At 35.7% G+C, this 22742-nt stretch overlaps 1 protein-coding gene across 3 annotated transcripts in view; it reads right to left on the bottom strand.

Moving 5' to 3' along the window:
- The window catches only part of DAPK1 (death associated protein kinase 1), an 81702-nt gene that overhangs the window by 41663 nt on the left and 17297 nt on the right, over nucleotides 1-22742 (bottom strand). For all 3 annotated transcript variants that reach the window (XR_011558324.1, XM_070742782.1, XM_070742781.1), the window contains exons 3-7: nucleotides 13916-14137; nucleotides 5685-5823; nucleotides 4937-5066; nucleotides 1337-1385; nucleotides 1209-1235 (exon numbers count right to left, since the gene is read on the bottom strand). Coding sequence is in view for 2 of the 3 variants with exons in the window: in XM_070742782.1 (XP_070598883.1) it covers nucleotides 1209-1235; nucleotides 1337-1385; nucleotides 4937-5066; nucleotides 5685-5823; nucleotides 13916-14137 (567 nt within the window). In the remaining variant the exon portion in view is untranslated. The remainder of the gene's footprint in view (nucleotides 1-1208; nucleotides 1236-1336; nucleotides 1386-4936; nucleotides 5067-5684; nucleotides 5824-13915; nucleotides 14138-22742) is intronic.

Raw genomic sequence — 22742 nt, 5'->3', positions numbered from 1 at the left:
GGAGCAAAGAAATAAACAGCGGCGTAAGTTTAACATGGCTTTGCTGTGTGAGCATAGACATCCACGCAGTGGGATGGACCACAACAAATAAATTAATTTTTTACTAATAAAATTACTAATTAAAATACAAATAACCCCTTAAAACTATAAAATAATGTTTTATTTTTATTTATTGGATTTGTATGCCGCCCGTCTCCGTAGACTCGGGGCGGCTAACAACAATGATAAAAAACAGCATGTAACAATCCAATTAATAAAACAACTAAAAACCCTTATTATAAAACCAAACATACACACAAACATTTTATCTCTACCTGTCAAATAAATTTATGTTCCCTATAATAAGTTGATTAACATTAGTTTAAACATTGCCACCACCTTCACTTTTACATAGAAAAAGGTGGGCGGTGGAAAAATCACAGCTTATTTTCTTCTGTTCTAGTTTCAGCATTTACTCAAGCCAAAACTGGTAGACAAATTGATCTTGCCTTTTAAAATATACAGATTTCTTCTGTAGGTTGTTGCTTTTAAAAAACTCACAAGCTCATTTAAAAGACGCAAAGCAAGTCTCCCATTGAACCCCGATTCTCTAGTCTTAACCACAGTCATCCTCTGCTGCTTCAACAAGCTGTTTCCTCTCGTTTATCTCTTTCATCAAATTTACAATGTAAAAGGATGTTTGATAAAAAAAATCACTTTGAAGCACCTAATTTTTTTTTTACTGATACCACCTCTATCTCTAAATGGAAATCAAGCACCAGGATTTTTAACAATTTCAAAACAAGTTACTTTGATCATTAAACCAGAAAGTAGAAGTACTTAAAGTAATTTATATCTATTTTTAAAATAATAATTTAGAAATGGCAAATCCATGGCTCTTCAGATTATACCCTAAAGCTCTAACTGTTTTTCTTTGTTGGCTGGACTAGAATCTAACAATATTCAAGTTTCTCACTTCATGGAGATGGAAAAGTACATTTAAGACATACCAAGTTATATCCCCAAATATCAAAATAATTCTTAATACAGTTTACACTTTCTATTCACTATATTCTGAAGTATATTTTCATATAATTATTCCTGCAAGTATTTCAAGCTAATTTCATTAGATGATTTTTATGGTTGTAAATAGATGAAATTATCAGTGACAGGACTGAATAATATTGAGGTAATTATAAAAACATACACATTAGTATATTAATACTTACAGAATGTAAGTTATTACACCAATGCTCCTGCAAAGAGATATGGGAGAAGGAGAAAAGTATTTTTCAGTGTTTTAAGAGCCTCCTATAATAATTACCAACAAGTGCCAGAAAAAAAACCAAGAACTTACCACATATCTGCCTCAAGACCAAGTGGTTCATAGTTTACTATTTCAGGAGCTAAGAAATAAAGTATTTGTTAGTTTTTTAAAACACACGCACATGCACAAATAATATAAATATTTATTTTGTATGGCAGCTGAAGTATTAACAAAATACATTCTATAGCTATAAACATTACATAGAATCTAATTTCCACTTTCTAGAAAGAGTAAGAGAAAAAATGCTGGAACAATTTATATCAATTTTAAGAAAGCTACATTACTTTAGACCAATAGAAATCTGGGCTTCCAGTAAGCATTTGTTCAATATATCCTGATTGAAACGTTAACAACTGTTCAACTGAAATTTGCCATAAGTCTGTACACTTACTTTCAAATGTCCCTTTTTATTGATTAGGTAGGAGGTAATCAAGCTAGATCCACTTTAGTACTATTTGGGCTTTCCATTAAGGCTCCAATAAATGCATCCTTACCAAAGAGAAAACTTTAACAAATTCAGCAAGACTGAATCTTACAAACTGCAAATAGGCAATTCTTAAGAATCCTATGTCCATACAGACTATATACTGAAATTATACAGTAAATATTCTCCTATATGCTTGCTATACAGTACTGTTATTTTGCTCATATTGTTTTCCTGATGTTCTTGGGGTTTTTTTGTGTGTGTGCGTGCGTGTGTATGTAATTAGATTTAAATTTATTATTTTAATTTCTTGTGTTTAATTAACTATTGTTTCTTCCTTTTAAAACATATTAAAAAACCTACAGGTATTCCTTGACTAGTGACAATTAGGACTGTAATGTTGGTTATTAAGCAAAGCTCTCCTAGTTGTTGACATTAAGCCATTGTGCATGTTAAGTGATAAGAGTGCCTCAGAAGTTGGAGGCAGCTCTGAGGACTCAGCCTGGTCCTCAGCCTACCAGTCAAATTGAAGCCTGCTGGAGGCCAAGGCAGGCCTGCAGGCACTTGGGAGATAACAGCATCTTTCAATCTTCTTTGCCAGTTTCTATTTAGGTGGCACTTTCTTTTTTTGGTTTCTGCTGTACAAAAGTAAGTACAGAAAGCTGTCAAATGATTTCAAATGATAATTTTAGTAGGGATTTACATCCCAGAAGTTCCTCACAGCAGATGAAACATAGTTCCATTAAAAATGTTACAAATTTACTGAACAGCTAGAGAGAAAAAACAAACAGGCAAAACAAGACAAACATCTTTTTACAACTGACACTTTTAAATACACAATAGGCCTAGCACTCGTAACACAATACTTGGGGCAACATCCAAAATTAAATTTTATTTATTCATTTATTCATTCATATAATTAAAATAGAATATAGTTAATAGGATTATCCTTAGTCACATATCAATCTCTTTCTCAGAAATTATTAGTGAATAATTTGATAACTAAATTAATTAAATAAATACTACCTTCCAAAAATCTCTAGCAATAGCACCAAATGTTTTCATCCTTAATATAAAAAAGTTCCTACTATAAGAGCCAATATTATTTATCTTATTTATTTTAGCATGCTGCCATTTACCTCTAGGACCACCTTCTGCCACATGAGTCCCAGCGACCAGTTAAGTCCCACAGAGTCAGCCTTCTCCAGGTCCCGTCAACTAGACAATGTCATTAGGTGGGACCTAGGGGAAGAGCCTTCTCTGTGGAGGCCCTGGCCCTCTGGAATCAGCTCCCCCGAGAGATTTGCACTGCCCCCACCCTCTTTGCCTTCTGTAAAAGTTTAAAGACCTATCTGTGTCGCCAGGCTTGGGACCATTAGACCCTATCCCCCTGGCCTACGAGTGTAGTGCTGTTTGAATGGGAATGAATGATTTTAAATGTTATTAGTTTTAAGCTATATTAATTGGATTTTTTTAGATATGTACAGTGTTCCCTCGATTTTTGTGGGTTTGAACTTCGCAGAACGTCTATACCACAGTTTTTCAAAAATATTAATTAAAAAATACTTCACGGTTTCCCCCCCTATACCACGTTTTTCCCCGCCTGATGACGTCATATGTCATTGCCAAACTTTCGTCTGTCTTTAAAAAACATTTTTTAAAATAAACTTTAATAAATAAACATGGTGAGTAACAATCTAAATGGTTCTTAAGGGAATGGGAAATTGTAATTTAGGAGTTTAAAGTGTTATGGGAAGGTTTGGGATACTGTTCATAGCCAAAAATAGTGTATTTACTTCCGCATCTCTACTTCGCGGAAATTCAACTTTTTCGGGCGGTCTTGGAACGCATCCTCCGCAAAAATCGGGGGAACACTGTATATTGTTTTGATATGTTGTGAGCCATCGGAGAGGGACGGCATACAAATCCAATTAATAATAATAATAATAATAATAATAATAATAATAACAACAACAACAACAACAATGTGGTTATTGGTAATTGAAGCTATGTAAAATTAAATTTACATCATCCTGATTCATGAACAAAAATCTAAACTATGTTTTAAATTCCCTCTTAAATTAACAAAAGAGGTAGTTTCAACTCCAAATAATATTAGATTCTACATGGAAAAGGCAGAGCAAACTGACATTGTGGTCATGGGTAGACCGACATATCATATTGCAGCTTTTTTAGAACAGGACATGCTTTTCCTGGCTCTTGAGAAAGCTCTTTGTTTCAGCTGAAAGTCCAGCATCTGATTAAATCTATCCAAAACAGAAGTAATACCATTTCCCCAAACTGATAAATCATTAATCAACAGGAGTTTTATTTGTATGGAATTACTCTTATCCAAATCTGTTACTTATTCCAGATACAGATTATAAGGATAAATTTAAAGAAGAAACAGAACGCAGTATAACCAGTTCATAATTATAATTAAACTCCGGGTTCCCTGATGACATATCTCAGGAAATATACTATATTGTGGTGATGTTGAACAGCAAGGAATTATTTATGAGACTTTATTGGAACTATACCATAATTCTTATAGTGCTACATTACAATCTTCAATACAGTATCATATCTAATGCTAAAAACTAAGAAACTGAATTTCTAATCGGATAATGTTAAGAAGAACCCCCACAATCTAACACTCTGTGTCATACAGTGGTAAAATGCCTACTCTGTATAGGATATTTACAGCTCTCTTCATTGCTTTTTGATAACATTAATTCTATTATCTTCCTCAGTCATGTATGGCAGATAGTTAGAATAAGGTTATCCAAGGATATTTTGGGAATCAGGGTGTAAGTAATACATCTAATAGCCAAATAGGATTTTTAAGTGAAAAGATGATTTTTATAACTCATCTTTATAATTCCATAAAAAGATGGAATTGGTCCTTTTTTGGCATTTTTCCCTTTTAAATAAGGTTAACACAGTTGTATAAAATCAGACTGCAAAAATATATATGGACGTACAATATCTATAAGAAATTGCCTATATATCTATATTGCTACATGCACTGAAAAGAAGTTGAACTCTGCCTCCAATCACCCATTTTCAATCTCAGTACAGGAAGCAAAAGGCAAACCCAGGACTAAATTAATAAAAAATATCATTAGGTGGATTATCAAGAACATGTCTGCTTAAAACTATCAGACAAATTTTAATAGTAGCAAATAATGAAGTGCAATACTTACCAACAAATTCAGGGGTCCCAAAAATATTCTTAAACTCATTGCTGAAATCTATTTTGTGTGCTAAGCCAAAGTCAATGATCTTGATGTGTGGTTTTGGTATATTTCTTTCCAGCAGCATTATGTTTTCAGGCTTCAAGGAAAAAAGTTGATTGCATGTGAGCATTTCCAAACCAGTGGTAGACTTTATTTAAAAAATACTTTAAATTGATAAGTTCTTATGGGTAAATGTAGCCCTGTCTTGACAAGGTTGGCAGGATTGAGGCTTTCATCAAAAGGACAGTAGTAGTATTGCAGAGTTGTGATGCAACTTTTATCTCTTGAGTAGACATTGTAACATTGTACATACAAAAGTGGTAAGTAAGCATTTCATCATTTGGCCCATCTTGACTACACCTGAGGATGCCTCTCCCCCTGCATTTTTAAATCTCTAACAAAATGAAGTTGGACAAATACCAATATACAACTACATGCACAAATATTGTACATATACGAATTTATCCAATGTATACTGTGTAGAGAACATCCATAAAGATATGGCTCCATAAATGTAATCAGTAATCTATTATATCCTACTTTGTTCTAATATTCCATTACAATCTATTATAGTCTTGGCATATAAAGAACCTTTAAAATATCTTTTGTTTTCCTGAACAAAACATTACATTAGCATTTATTCCGGAGACCCAAATTGTAAGGGGTATTTTATGTAGCATTTCCAAGGTTTGAAAAAGTTGTTCGTTCAATGTACCTTAAGATCAAAATGTGCAATTTGCAGAGAGTGCAGATACTTAACACCATTAAGAATTTGCTTGAGAAATTCTGTGGCCTCCTCTTCAGTCAAAGATTCCTTTTCAGCTAAAAAATCAAAGAGTTCCCCTCCTGCAACGCTGTAAAAATAGGAGCTTTAATTATAACTTGAATACTTTTCATTAAAAAATAAATCAAATGTGAATGATTCTGCACACTTTAGGAAGAAAAATATCTACTCTTAAAAGCTTTAAAAGATTATGAATAGATTTTGAAAACTATTAAAATGTTTAATTAAATTTGCCAAGCATTAATAAGGATGTATAAAGATTTTTGAAAAATCCTTAAAACATTTAACCACGAGAATATTTCTGGATAACTTTTTTAAAGGCAAAAAAGTTATCCAGAAATATTCTCGTGGTTAAATGTTTTAAGGATTTTTCATGCTACTTTATTTTAACAATGTTTTAAATTTAAATTTACCAAAACACGTTCAAAATCACTTTTAAACAAAACAGAACTGGCAAATCTTTGCAAACGAGAAACTTCAATATCTTAAAAATAAAACATTAGTTTAAAAAATAGAGTGGGAGCAAAAATATTATCTCCATATCTCCAATTATGATGCAATTCTACTTTCTTTTGTATTCAAATGTGTTCTAAGTCATAGAAATTAAATTATTCTTTCAATGTTACAATGCACTTTCATATGTTCTATATATTATTGGATAGTCTTTGAATGGAACATACATATTGATAAAACTATTAAATACAATACTTTGGTTTTCACTTAAAAAAAAAATAAAAAACCGAAAACACACATTCCTAGTCTATCAATCACCTCCTGATAGTGTCTTAGCCAGCATGAAAAATAATTACTTTTTAGCATATTTTTCTGATTGGCATTTCTCCATTCTATCAGTTGTTCTCAAGTTAGCAGTGAAAAATTGCATAAGGTCCGTCTTCTTACAACCACAATCCTAGACCACGGAGACCAACTGAGTACTTTCTGAATGGATGTCATGCTAAAAACCATAATCCAAACAACAGGAAAAAATGCAATAGGCAAACAACCTCTGATTTAATTAAAATACTAACTATACTAATATTTAATATTAACATATTATTAAAATTACGCTAAATTAATTATAGTTAATAAGTAAATTCTTATATGCTTTGATAAACAGTCTCTTAAATTAAAAAATACAATTTATTGACCCAGCTTTCATTGTATGCTACACCATGGGCAGTAGATCTGTGTAGCTATCTTAGCATATTAGTGTTGAAGTACTGGCTGGAATGTTATTATATGTTCTTAATAAATTAGGAAGATTATATGGAAATAGGCATGTGCAGTACTGCTAGAACGTTTGGGCTTTAAAGACAAATATCAGTATTTTGAATTGTGTCTGGAAAATAACTGGTCAGACTTACATAAAATAGGCACAGTATGTTCTCTGTGATCGGTTAACAATCTGGCTATTTCATGCTGAACAATTCATGCTGAACAATTGGAATGTTCAGTTTTCAAAAGCAGTTGTACAAAAAACATCATGTAATTCAATCTGGAAATAACCATGTCTGTATGACAAAGGCCAAATTCCCATTTCTACCGATTGTAGCCACTAAATCTAGTCCAGACCTTTACAGGAACAACCATCTTATAGATAACATCCTGTTTTTAAAAGGTCTAATCAGATGTTTCTGACTTCTGCTTCTGAGAAGGTTTTCTTAGCTAAGAAACATTCACATTATACAGATACCATCTCTTATCTTATGACACAAAAATCCAAACGATTGATGATGCAAAGAATATGGTATCCATAACCACAATTCAATATGCAATATAGCCTTCATAATTAATGCTTCATAGCGTATATTCAATTATATTTTTCCAGTAAAGATTGATTACATGAATTAAGACTTAAATATAAAAATATATGCAAGTGTCTCAAACGACGTGTACATCCATGTTCTATGCTTATTATTGCTAAAAAAAATTAATGTGATTAGCTCTTCGCACAATTTTTTTCCCGTCAGCTTATTATTACTTGATATTGTTTATTCTTCCAAATATTTACAATAGTTTTCAGACCTAAAGATAAATTTTACACAAGAACAAAATATTATGCAGTGATGGGCCACAGCAGGAGAGACACAAAATCCTGAGACTTCGGATGCTATATTACCACCACCAATAATAGCAACATGTTATTGAACATATAAGGAGGAGCTATTTTAGACACCTAAAATAGGTTACTGCAGCTTGGCTATGTTATTCAAGCTCCATTGAAAATGTAAGTACCTTTCCTTTACTAAATTAAAAATAAACGAATCACTGTATTGATAATGATTATCTACACATCAAAGCAAGAATCCATTCAATACAAGTTTTGAAACCATTCACAGCTTCAAATTTCTAACATTTTATCAATATAAAAGTTTTGCCCAGTACATATAATTTGTGTCCTGAGTAAAGAAAATGTATTTTAGAATTTGTAACAAGAAATAGATGTTATTTAAAAATAAATTATTTACACTGATTATAAAAAGGTGAATAACAGGGAAATTAGGATATTTTAGTGTTATAATTAAGAAATCCAGAGCAAAACACTCAAAGTTAATAAGTTCTTATGGTTTATAATGTATTACAGTACACCCAAAAAGCTGTTTTTGAAGAAAACAATTTAAATGTCTTAATTTTATTGCAATGGCTCAAAGTACTTATTATGTTTCCTATATAAATGAAACACAGAAGGCCCACAGCAAGTTTACATGAAATTCCAATAGGTTTTTTTATCTTTTATCTCACATAAATAAAGGCAATTAAATAAAAACAGTTAAAGCAAACAAGAACATGCTTTTCTTTCTTTGAGAAGAAAAGTGGATTACATTATATCAGAAAACATTTTTTTAGCAAGCAAACTGTTATCCAAGCTTTGGGATTACAAACTATATCCCACAAGATATAATTATAGGTCTTAAGCATTTAATGTGAAACAGATTATCTTAGAGAAACAGTATTATCTCTCTTAATGAATTAGCACCAACATATTTATATGCCTTTATTAATGAACCAATTAAATAATTAAGGCACTATCTAAAGAATTGTCCATGGAGATTTTTAATCCCAGCGGGTTTAACAAAATTAATAGGACTTTTACTGAAAGTAGTCAGAAAAATCAGCAATATTAACAAAGATTAGATTATCATGATAGGTTTTCATATTAGAAAATCAGCTCATTGTATAATTTATTCATAGAAAATATTTAAATTTGCTAGACTTTTTCTTGCTTAATATTAAAACCCTTTTCTTGCTTGATAAAGTATTAAAGCACGATATAGGTATCTTCTATCTATTGGGGAGAAGAACCTTATAGATAATAATTTCATTATTTATAAAAGACATGCGCTTTATCAACTACATGTTCACTATTTAAATGGACTCTAGATAACAATCTGAAAGTGTTGTTTGGAGATGCAAACCTATTCTCTAAACAAGAAAAAGAGGATTAATTCTTAACCAAGAAAGCTCTCAGACTGACATAATGCCTTCTATCACTGGAAGTCTAATGGAAGGAAAGATTTAAAATCTCATTAAAACATCATGTTTCTTTAAGCCTGGACACTATCTTGGATATGGAGAGCTTGTTTTCATATCTACTACAAAATCAATCTTGAATAGCTATCTTTGTTTTATAAATAGCTAGGATATGATTTTTCTGTTTTAAAGTAGACAACTTGTGCCCCACTGGGTCACCATTTCAAAATTCTTTATCTAAACAGAGAAACAACATGACCCAGGAATCAGCATGGGGAATGAGAATGACTTCCTGCCAGCTTCTCCACTGAGTTTCCTTATGGGAAGATGCCTCCCTCCCTCCTATTTATTTTCCAAAAAACCCCCATGATAAATCATATAGGACTCAACCTTAAAGAGAATGCGAAGAAACTAAAAGCAACTTCCTGCTTGGATTAGCATATAAAATATCATTTCTAAATATCCATCTTAAGTAGAGAATGTTCTTTCAACTTCAGACATATCTTCTGAAGTTAAGAGAATAGCCAAGATTTATAATAGCTAACAACTAATACAGAATGAATAAACAACTTAATCTTAGAAGTATCGTAAAAAATAAAAATCCATTATCAACAGAAATTTCCCAAAATTATTTTTTTATTTAAAACATTTATATAGACTCCCATTTCATATGAAACTCTGGGTGGCTCCTAATCAGCAATTAAAGCAATAATAATAAAACAGTATAATACTTAAATATATTTAATCAATACAGTGATCCCCCGGTTATTGCGTCCCCGACCATTGCGAATGGGCTACATCGCGATTTTTCAACCCGGAAGTAAAAACACCATCTGCGCATGTGCGCCCTTTTTTCCTATGGCCACACATGCGTAGATGTTGTTCCCCCTGGCAGATCAGCTGCTGGGCGGCTTCCCTGGGTCTTTCCCCTCTTGCTGGCGGGAGGGCGAGAAGCCCCCCCCAGCACCCGCTCGCCCTCCGTTCGCCCGCCCTTCGCCCGGCCACCCGCCATTTGCTCGCTGCTCGCCCGGCCACCCGGGTTCGTTTGGCTTCGGGACTCAGTTGGGAAGCGGCACGGGTGTTTTAAAAGGTCTCCGCCGGCATGGGGGGCTTCTTAGCACCCCCCCAAACCCGGGTTGGGGGTTCGGGGGGGGTAGGAAGCCCCCCATGCCGGCGGAGACCTTTTAAAACACCCGTGCCGCTTCCCAGCTGAGTCCTCAAGCCAAGCGCAGAAGTTAGCCTTGAATCCCTTTGAATCCCGCCGCTTCTGCTGGATACGGGCGATGGGGGGGCGAGCTGCCACACCCCTGGCTTCCGCACCGCTCGTCCCACCCACCGCCCGTATCCAGCAGAAGCTGCTGGATTCAAAGTGCTGGGGTGGGGGGCTGTCGGGACACCCCCCCCACCCCAGCACTTTGAATCCCGCCGCTTCTGTTGGATACGGGCGATGGGGGGGGGCGAGCTGCCACAGCCCCTGGCTTCCTCACCGCTCGTCCCACCCACCGCCCGTATCCAGCAGAAGCTGCTGGATTCAAAGTGATTCAGGGAACAGAATGGAGCCTTCCGCGGCGGGGCTGGTAGGAGGGGAGCCGAGGGGATAACCGAGCCCAGCCCCGTGGCATTCGCTTTCCTGCCACCCGCAGCCGAGTGATCGTGGGCTCCTTCGCAACCTCAGAGAGCTTCCTGGTTTTCGTGAGCTTTCATGCCCAGGAAGCTCTCCGAGGTTGCGAAGGAGCCCAGGATCACTCGGCTGCGGGTGGCAGGAAAGCGAATGTCACGGGGCTGGGCTCGGCTCCCCCCCCCTTAGCAGCCCCGCCGCGGAACGCTCCATTCTGTTCCCTGCCGGCCCGATTGAGCGGCCGGCGGTCTCCATTCAGGGAACAGAATGGAGCCTTCCGCGGCGGGGCTGGTAGGAGGGGAGCCGAGGGGATAACCGAGCCCAGCCCCGTGGCATTCGCTTTCCTGCCACCCGCAGCCGAGTGATCCTGGGCTCCTTCGCAACCTCAGAGAGCTTCCTGGTTTTCGTGAGCTTTCATGCCCAGGAAGCTCTCCGAGGTTGCGAAGGAGCCCAGGATCACTCGGCTGCGGGTGGCAGGAAAGCGAATGTCACGGGGCTGGGCTCGGCTCCCCCCCCTTAGCAGCCCCGCCGCGGAACGCTCCATTCTGTTCCCTGCCGGCCCGATTGAGCGGCCGGCGGTCTCCATTCAGGGAACAGAATGGAGCCTTCCGTGGCGGGGCTGGTAGGAGGGGAGCCGAGGACGGAACCGAGCCCAGCCCCGTGGCATTCGCCTTCCTCCCGCCTGCAGCCGAGTGATCGTGGGCTCCTTCGCAACCTCAGAGAGCTTCCTGGTTTTCGTGAGCTTTCATGCCCAGGAAGCTCTCCGAGGTTGCGAAGGAGCCCAGGATCACTCGGCTGCGGGCGGCAGGAAAGCGAATGTCACGGGGCTGGGCGCTAGCTCTCGCCGCTTTCGAGCTGAGTCCTGAAGCGAATTCGCTTCAGGACTCATCTCGAAAGCCCGCTAGCGAGGAGCCGAAGATTGGGGGCGGCGCGGCTGTTTTAAAACGTCGCCGCCGGCATGGGGGGCTTGCCAGCACCCCCCGGACCCCCAACCCGGGTTTGGGGGGCTGCTAGGAAGCCCCCCATGCCGGCGGCGACGTTTTAAAACAGCCGCGCCGCCCCCAATCTTCGGCTCCTCGCTAGCGCTGCGGAAGTTAAAAACACCATCTGCACATGCGCAGATGGTGTTTTTACTTCCGCAGCGCTACTTCGCGAAAACCCGCTCGTTGCGGGGGGTCCTGGAACGGAACCCTTGCAACGAGCGGGGGATCACTGTATTAAAAACCTGGCAGTCAATTTAAGCTTCTGACAGACAGTCTCTCATAAAATCTTATTTCTGATGATATGCTCCCTATAGGTGTGAATATTCTGACTGTATTTAAATGCACTGGATTTTTTTTCATATAATGTTAATTAATTTGTTCCTGATTCTTTAAAAAGTAATATGACATTTTCCAGCTTGTTCATAACTGCTGAGAATTAACCAATAATTACAAGAACATGCATTAGTGGGAACAAATGTTCAAGTTAAAAGTTTTCTATTCTATTCTAGAATTGTATAAATCATTCGATTATGTGCTCTAAAGCTTGGCAGGTCCTCCAAGCCAACATAGCAAGCTTCAAGTGGCTGTGGCAGCTTCAAGGAACAGATCCAGCGGGGTGCTTCATTTATGAACAAGGCTTCACTGGAAGATTTGCACAAGCCTACTCAATTAATTGATATTCTTTAATATAATTGTTTTTTGTTTATTAGACCACATATTGCTAAGTATGGGTAACCTGATCCCAGTCTCATACTGTTGCATCACATGATAACAGTATTGTTATAGTTCTGAGAATTACAGCTTTATGTTTCCAGCAGATTTTGAAAAGGAAAACTGATGAGGTACATTTCCAATATATATGTCAGAAATGAACAAGTTCCTTCCTTATGCCATTCAGGCCTCAAGAATATCTGGCTCTCTTGTTTTGCTCAGATAGGCTTTTATAGTTCAGCAAATGAACAAAAAACACAAGGGAATACTGTGGAAAAAACCTGGTCTCATGTTTGTGAAAATGAAAAATATGTCACCGAGTCTGTTGCTTTCAGGCTGTTCAACGAAGAATAGCATTCTAACTAACTTGACGTTTTGCTCTTGCAGAAGGAATTACAATGGGGGTGAAGAAAGGACAAGCAATTGACACTAAAGAAGAACAAAGTTAGTGGAAGAAGGGATTTTGAAGAATCAAGTTGGAAGGGAAATAAAACAGGCTGTAGACTAGCTCAAATTGCCTGTGCTGAGAAAAAGAAAGCACAAAAATAACTTACAGTCTGCAAATGATTTGCAGCATTTTAAAAGATGCAGATTTAAAGCAAGGAATATTGCTTCCAACATTGCTTTGGTAGAAAGAAAGCAGTGATCTTCAAAATGAAACCCAGATTTCAGGAATTATGCAAAAGAAAGCAAATTCACTGATTTATTTGATATACAGATTCCTTGCCCTGGATTGACAAAACTAGCTATACTAAATGTAGAAAATTCCACTTCTGCTATTCCACAAAATAATTCATTGCCCTTTTTGTCTGCAGAAGAAAGAAATACAGACAAAAGCCCCTATATTAACTGTCAACTAAAATTAATGGCCTTTAAATATGTAAGCCATTTACAAAATCAATTGGTTCCCATCTGCTTATACCAACTACTCTCCTCCACACATACTTCTCTATCAGAGAAGTTTCTTTCCCTTTCATATAAGGTGAGAAATAAGAATAACAAGCCGGGAAAGAAAGAAAACAGAAATGGTGGTGGGAGGCCGGGGAGAAAGAAAGGAGAGGACAAAACTGGATATTAATGAGAGAGAAAAAGGTAGATGGATCAAAAAAGACAGGCACTATAAAAGTTAAAATTCAACAGGCTCAGCTCTTTACAAGCAGATAATCTCCAGGATTAATTTTCAAAGGTACTTACACTTCATAGTACATGAAGACAAGGATCCCTGCATAAAAATGCCTTTATTTTCAACTGTTTATTCTATTCTTATGAGCATGACCCTCCCAATGCAAAGAAAATTATTGGGGGTGGGAAGGAAGGAGAAGAGAAGATAATTCTTCATTTCCAAAATGGACATTTCAAACAACTTAAAAATTACTTACAGTTCCAATATAAGAATTACATCCATTTTACTTTCATAGACATCATGGAGTGTGATCACATTGGGATGCTGGATTTCTTTTAATATGTTTACTTCTCGTTCAATGTCTTCACGACTCACTCCTCGACGACTGGATTTTGTTCTTCGTTTTTTAATGAATTTTGCAGCATATTGTGCCCCAGTAGTCTTCTCACGGCATTTCCTTACTATTGCAAACTGGCCACTAAAAAAAAGAGAAAAAAGAAAAGAAAAGTAGTGCTTTTTAAGGTATAAGGGTTTTTTTAATATTAGATTTGTTACTGTATATTGTTTTATTACTGCTGTGAGCCGCCCCGAGTCTGCGGAGAGGGGCGGCATACAAATCTAATAAATAATAATAACAACAACATCTTGATGGTAATAAGAACTGTTACACAAAAGTACAGGATGTCGCCTTGCATTGACTCTGTTCATTGGTCTAGCTACCTTAGTAAATGCCACGCAGGAATACAGAAAGGTGAAATATAAATCACATCAATCAATAATGGAGAAAAGCTACAAATATTTTTGCATTTATCCTGATCCTTTTAAGCTAAAACATTCTGCCAACACATCCACATTTTAAATATAGTCAATATTTAACTGCAATGTGGGGGATAAAAGAAAACACTCCAGCTCTACCGAAATAAAAATATGTAAAAAGAAAAATATGCCTCTTTTTGGAAAGCCTTCAAAATGAATTTAAAACCAAAATATATATTTATATGAGAACATTTATTATATTTATTCCTTTTTCAACTTACTCTCTTCACCATCAAAAATGGTAGTACTCAGAAAAAGATTAAAAGATAGAGGTCATTCCCCACCCCAGTTTGACTTTTGCTGTCAGGCTTCACACAGGCATGGCAACGTACAGTATCTACATTATCCAGAAACTCAATCTTGCATTCCATAACTAGCAAACAACAGAAACTTCAGACTTGACATGATTAAATAAGACGCTTTTCTGCAGACAAGAATAAAGTCACATGCAGTAAATCTGTGTAATGAACAGCTCTCTATATAGGTCAGCCCTAGGGTTAAATCTTCAGACTTTCCTCCCACCTGTTCAAATTAATGGACTTGCAGCCATTTTTTTTACCTAGCTTGGAGACTGGGATAAATCTGTTAAATGTTTTTGTCTGTCTGTCTATCTGACCTCAACACCTCTGGTTTCAATCTCACCATCTCAAACCACATTCCTTTCTATAATTAATTTTTTTAATAAAAATAATTGTAAAGTTACTTCATATATCTATAGTCTATATCCTTTTAAAAGGCCATCTATAATCAACATATATTTGGCATTCATAGAAAAATAAAATCATGTCAATCCTGACAAAACAATGATTTAGTTTTTTAAAACATGTAAATTTTTCAGATCTGCTCAAGCAGGTTCTCTATTCTTTCCTTCCTTCCTTCATTGGATATGATGACAGTATATGGTACAGGGCAGTTCTCTCTGGTTGCGTGAGATTGAAAAGAAACTGTAGCTTTTCACATGGGAGTTGCCATAGAAAGAAGGCTTAAAAACCAAGAAAGAAAACTGCAAGAAAATTGGGATTAAAAGCCTAAATAAATAAAAATTGAAATGCTTCAAGAACTGTCAAGGAATCCAGGAAGAATTTTTAGAAGTGGCTCAAGGGATGCAGCTGAAACTGAGAGTCACACTAACAAAAAGGTTTTAAAATTTTAAAAACTGTTTTATACAATGCAAGCTTTTTTCCTTGGCAAACATAATTTTTCGCATTTCATGATGCTTAGATACTTAATATCTATCAGACTGTCTGTCTGTGTTTCCCCAAAATAAGACCCTGACTTATACTTTTTTTGAACCCTGAAATAAGCGCTTGGGCTTATTATTGGGGAGTTGTTATTATTTTTGGGTGCATGGAGCAAGATGGGTCTCCTCTTGCCGTCTTACCTAATTTCCAACTCTGCCTCCCTAACCTTAACCACAGAAAATGGTATTTTCAGGGGGAGAATTTATTTTTAGGGAGGACTTATTTTCGGGGAACCCATGGTATCTATCTATCATCTATCTATCAGTCAATCTATACATCAGTCAATCTATCATTCAGTCTGTCTGTCTACCTATCCATCCATCTATCATCTGTAAGGTATATTTCACTCAGAATTTGGGTAACAATTGCAGTACAGTTAGAAAAGTGGTTAATATGTTAATGTTAGTTAAGTTGGAAGTCAAATAAGTACATAAAGAACATATCCAGGGAAACATTAAAATTAAAACTTCTTAAATGTACCCTGACTTTTTGTTGGTAAACAACTTTTCAATACCCATTTGAACAAGAAAGCTTGTTTGAAAATATAAAACCCCTGAATTTTTTTTTAAAAAAAAATGCTTATAATAGAAGTATATCAGATATAACTCTTTCAGCACTAGTTACAGGATTTCAAGTAGGAACAAATGTACTGTATAAGGTATTTATTGTAGGGCTCACTTCTAAGAACCACCAATATCCTCAAATATATCATAAAATGGGTGTGTGTGGGTGCCATAGCATTCAAAAGCATCACTTTACCAAACATGTGCCAAAACTGACACTAATAAACAATAGAATTTTAAAATCAATGTAAAACATGCTTTAGTATTAAGTAACAATTGATACTAATAAAAAATAATATAAAGGAAGATAATTAGTTTACATAAAGATCAGATATATGTGCAAGTCTACTTCTTAATCATGATACGATATTCAAAATTGAAACAGTTCTGCTATATTAATATACCACATCAGAAATTAAAAGTGATTTGAAAACCATAGTTTGTGTTATTGATAACTCAGCTGCTGACCACTGAGAAGTTAAAGTCAGTTAGGGATACCTAAACAGACTGCTATAAAATGTATGTCTAAAAAAGCTCTGTTTTGAGCAGATGGCAAATAAAAAAAGACCAGCAATATTCTCAAAATACAATATGCATACTGATTACTCCCTTCATGGCTCATTATCACTGATAAACTTGCAGCATTCCAATGATCATATGAGCCACACTATTATGAACATAAAATCCCAGAAGGATCACCTATGGCAGCCATATATGGGCCATCAGATTAAAAATGATCCATCGGAAAATGATATTACAACCGTTTCCAACTATGATGAAGAACTTTAGCTGTCTGGGCCATCATAGAATTACATTTAGGAATACATTTTGTTAAGGTTCTCACATAGTTAAATCATCTCTCTACTACAAAGTTGTAGAGGATATTATTATAGGTATTGTTCTAAAATCATATTTAGACATTTGAGAACAAATTGTGTGAATTCAAACTGGCTGCTATGATTATGATCACACCAAAACATTGATTTACCGGAGAGAAAATCAATACAGCCCTCAACATCTTTTCAATCATTTCAGCTTTTAATTCAGACTTTAAACATTGTTTATAAAAATCTTATAACTATCAAGAGTTTCAAGTAAGATTTCTTCAAGTGTCTTCCTTTTTATCTGTTGTAATTGCAATATATATCAATTGGTAATGTAAACATTTATGGGACTGAGGTGGTAATGTAATTATGATCAGCTACAGTATATGATGTAACTTAAATTTATGATTTGATTAATCTATTCTAAGCAGAGCAAAATGGTTTTTAAGATAGAAGTTTAATTTGTCCCTTAAAAAACCAAATAAATCCCCTTCAACTTATTTCCTGAATCTGTGTAATTCAAAAAATTGTCCAAATTGTTTTACAGAGTATTAGCTACAGATACTTTTGTAGTACGAGATATATAAATGATATATCACTAGTAAGGAATGTGTAGATTTGTAATAATCTTTCTATGAGTAGCATAACATGCTTTTAGAAGGATATCTGTACTAGTAAACTTAATAACAAAGAATGATATTAATAATATGAGCAGTTCTGATAAGCAATACCTACGAATCCAGTATTTCATTTCACACAGGTGCTTCTAGAAATCCCATGAGATAATTATTTCCCTCCTCTTATTCAAAGAATAATGCAGGGAAACTTAACACAGTGCTAACTGAATGGTTATGTGCCATTAAATCAGTCAATTCACAATCACCATACAAATAGGCTCCATCCAGGATGAAGAATATAATACACTATCATCATGTATTTCAGCTATAGAAATTTGGTTATTAAATAAAATATATACATTAAGAAGCAATTAAAGTAAACAAATTCACCCACGCTTATCAACTTATAATTTTGTATAAAAGTAGGCTACTATGTCTGATCGTATATTTGCATAATTGATCATGGTTTTTATCACAAGTTGTGATGAATTTAAAAATATAAAGCAAATCTGAAGGTGTGTGTCTGTTAGTATATGGGTTTTTTTAAATCTTTAAATATTTTAATTAATTGGATTATTTATGATTTGTTTTCACTTGTGAGCCGCCCCGAGTCTTCGGAGAGGGGCGGCATACAAATCCAAATAATAAATAAATAAATAAATAAATAAATAAATAAATAAATAATAAAATATTATTGAGATTTTATCAGGAAGCATATAATCAATGCACAATGTTTCCAAAGTTGCTGAGGAAATAATTTAAAAAAATAATTTGTGTAGATTTTAAAATTTAAATTATAAAATGTCAAGTTGCTTCATGTTTTAAAATCACAAAGACATTGAGAACGGGACATAGAATGAATCTACACATAAATGTTTCCAAATGTGAATAGTAATATAAACTGTCATGCAATAATTCTGACATTAAATGGAAAAGACTATGTCTACTTCCATAAGACAAATAAGCAAGATGTATAAGTATTTCAAATGAAAGAAAGCTCTGTTAGAAAAGACATGCCCAAATTGCATTAAATGGACCCTTATTTCAATTTATTTCTTTGATTACAAAAACTAAGATCTGGTGTGCTTTTTACTTCCTCTCTTTCTGTCCCTCCCTCCCTTTTTATGTCCTGTTTTTTCCATATGGAAGCCTCAGGACAAGGATAGTTCTCCATTTCTAGTCTTACAACTCTTTGTTTTTGCCTGAAAAGCTGGGTAAAATGCACACACAAATAATAGTCTCCATGGCAAATGTCCTATTTCTAATGCTACTGGAATATTATGAACAGTTTCAAGGAACGGAAGAATATGCCCATAAAAAAACTGCAAATGAGACAAATTCCTTGAACATTGGATATACAGAACTAAATTTAGGATTGCTAGATATTTGCCTAGAAATAATAATAATAATAATAATAATAATAATAATAATAATAATAATAATAATAATTTATTAGATTTGTATGCTCGGGGCGGCTCACAACAATAATAAAAACAATGTTACAGTGGAACAAATCTAATATTGAAAGAGAAAAAAGAATACCATCAATTAACACTATAAAATAATAAAGTCATAATACTTTAAACTTATTTCTTTCAATACCCTCTTTCCCAACCTGTTTCCATACTCATTGAGTCATAATTAGGTGACTCTCTACAAAAGCAAAAGAGAATTCAGGTAAAGATATACATCAAAAACCAATGCAAAAAACCCACAAATTTATTCTACTACTTATGAATACATTTTATCAGACTTAAAAGCAACTGAACCATTTTTAACCGACACAGGGGAAACTGTGTGTGTGTGGGGGGGGGGGGGGCGGGGGGCGGTGGGGGCATTGTACTTAAAATTCTTCACATAGGATATATATTTGGGCACTAATTATTCTTCACATGATATAAACATATAAACTGAGAGTCAGTTTAATGTAGTGGTTAAGGCACCAAATTAGAAATCATGAGACCATGAGTTTTAGTTCCGTTTAAGCATAAAACCAGTTGGATGCCATTGGCCAATCACTTTCTCTCAACGCAAGGCAGGAGGTAATTGATAACTAAAAAACCTTGCTAAGAAAATTGCAGGAACTTGTCTGACTTGCCCAGGTACTTTCTGAGAATTAGACACGATTGACTGGAATAACAATAATGCACACATATATACATACAGAGAACCTTTTTATATCTTCTGAGTGCAAACAGGTCTATGACATGTTCTGGAATTGGATTTCATAATCATATTGGTCAGGGCTAAAATTAAAATCAGATATATTTTATATAGCATATGCAATATGTGCTTATTATGAGAAAAACTCAATAAGTAAAAATTGTATCAGATTTTGAGAATTTGAATCAAATTTTTTTAGCACTTCTTTCTAAAGCAGACTAAGTGTAAGTATAACACAAGGTTCACATTTTAATCAGTGAAGTATTTTTTTACATCTGTTTATAGTACCCAGCATTAATATACAGATTGAGATAAAATGGAAGAGGTTGTTGAGATAAACAATTAGGAACATTATATAAAACATACTAAAAAATAGAATCACAGCTGACTAAAACTGTAACAGCAGATTAGATGAAGTAAATGTAGGTTGAAGAAAAAATCTGAAATCTTGGAAATAAAATGAAAGATAATTTAATTTAAGCATGAAATGAAAATAATTCCCATTCAGACCTCAATGTAAGATTAAATATGTAACGTACAGAAAAATACATTCGGCATTTTGAACTTGAATACTGTACTAAGTGAAAGCAACATACATATGTCTATCCTTTTCAAATCAGAGATTTTAGACCATTTGAGAATGTATGGTTGTTTTGTAATCATTCAAAACTATGATGGACCCTTCAAAAAGTTACTTACGATGAGGTCCTGAAATTACAGTGGCCGCAATGCCCCCACATTATTCACCCCTACAACACATTGCAAAGATGCTACAGTGCCTCTGCTCTGCCTATCTCCTGCCAGCCCCAAGTCCCAACAGGCCATAATTTTGGGTGATAAATAGCTTTTGTGTTGTAATTTTGTAAAGTCACTAACTGACCATAGTCAAGGACTATCTGTACTTAAAATGCATGCATGTGAAAATAATGAATAAGAAAAATATACATCACCCACAATCATTCATTTAGTGGTCAGGGGAAGTTGAAATAACAGCATTGAAAAAAGTGACTTGCAATTGGTTCTTGCATTTACAACCATTGCAGCATTACCATAGATCATGTGTTCCAAATTCAACTCTTGGCAATCAACATGTATTTACAATGGTTACAATAATTGCAGTTTCCTGGAGTCATGTGATTGCTATTTGTGTCCTTCCAGCCCATTCTTCACTTAGTGATTGAGTAATCCATTAACCATGATAAAAACGTTTGTAAAATTGGGTTTGACTCACTTTAAAACTGCCTTGTTTAGCAACAGAAATACTGCTCCTAATTGTAGTCATAGATCAAGGACTAGCTGCATTTTTAAAAAGATCAGCAAATAGAAAATTCTAGATTCCAGAATATATCTGTTCAGGGAACAGAAATATAGCTTGTAATACAAATAGGAATTCACAATCAAATTACAGACTTTGACTTACAAATGTAATTGAGCTTGGAATTACATTAGTAAGATATGTTAGTTGTTAAGCAGTTTGCTACATGACCACATTTCTTTTACAATCCTTTTTGTGGTGGTGGTTAAGTGAATCACTGTAGCTAAGAAAACACAGTGGTCATTAAGCAAATCTACTGTCCACAAGAGACACTTTTTGCCACAAATCACAAATAAACACAGGCTTCTGGGAAAAACATTATAAACTAGCCACATGACTGTGGGATGCTGCAAATGGCTGTAAATGCATGCCAGTTGCCAAACACTCAAAATGCACTCACATATCAATGGGTGGGGGGAGGGCCATTGCAACTTTGAATCTGGTTTATAAGTAGCTCTGGGGAGGTCTGTTGTAACTTTCAAAGGTTACTAAGAGCCTTGCATTTGGTATGTTATTATATATATCCTAAATGATTTTTTCATATTGGGAATGTAAATTATGTGCTTATACTACATATTTTAAGATATACTGTCTGGGTCCTAGTGAACAAAAGGAGGATTGAAGCTTGTGTATATTAAGATATCAAAAGTTTGATCTACTATGCAATTCCTAATAATATATTTTCCATTTTCTGGAATCAATGTATCCTGGCAGATTTTTATTAATATAAATGAATGCACAGCAGAAAACAAGTTAGGTTTTTAGCCTAATTTTGTCCTCAATAAATTCAGAGCATGGGCTGGTGGTGTGGGGAAGAAGAAGGATAAATCTTATTAGAAAATAAAATGCACTTTCCTGGTGAGATGATGATTACATATGCATTTCTGCTATTTGCCAACCATTAGGGGATACAACCTTTATTATCCAAACTATACAATAATAAAAGTGGTTGTATGTATAACGTCATTTCAAGAGTAGCAAGGTAAAATACAACATTGCCAAGTGCCCATCATATGATTTGAACAGTAGAACTTGGAATTTTGTATTGTAAATATTTTCTCTAAATTTCATTTACAGTAATACCTCATGATACGAACTTAATTAGTGCAAGGAGGAGGTTCGTAAGACGAAAAGTTCGTAAGACGAAACATTGTTTCCCGTGGGAAACAATGTAAAGTCAATTAATCCGTGCAACCAAACCCCCCCCCCCCGCAAAAAAACGGCTTTCCGGCTGTTTTAAAAGGTGACAGCCGGCCTGGGGTGCTTCCCAGCACCCCCCCGAACCCGGGTTCGGGGTTCGGGGGGGTGCTGGCAAGCCCCCCAGGCCGGCTGCGACATTTTAAAACACCCGCGCCGCTTCGCAGCTGTCTCCTGAAGCTGAACAGCAAAGCCGAACTTCCGCATTCGGCTTCAGGAGACAGATGGGAAGCGGCGCGGGTGTTTTAAAAGGTTGCAGCCAGCCTGGGGGGCTTGCCAGCACCCCCCGAACCCCAAACCCGGAAGTTCGGCAAAAGTTCGGGGTTCGGGGGGGTGCTGGCAAGCCC

This window comes from Erythrolamprus reginae, chromosome 2, assembly GCF_031021105.1.
Source record: "Erythrolamprus reginae isolate rEryReg1 chromosome 2, rEryReg1.hap1, whole genome shotgun sequence".
Taxonomy (NCBI): domain Eukaryota; kingdom Metazoa; phylum Chordata; class Lepidosauria; order Squamata; family Dipsadidae; genus Erythrolamprus; species Erythrolamprus reginae.
The sequence above is the reverse complement of the archived record's forward strand: the minus strand, read 5'-3'. Positions and strand labels throughout refer to the sequence as shown.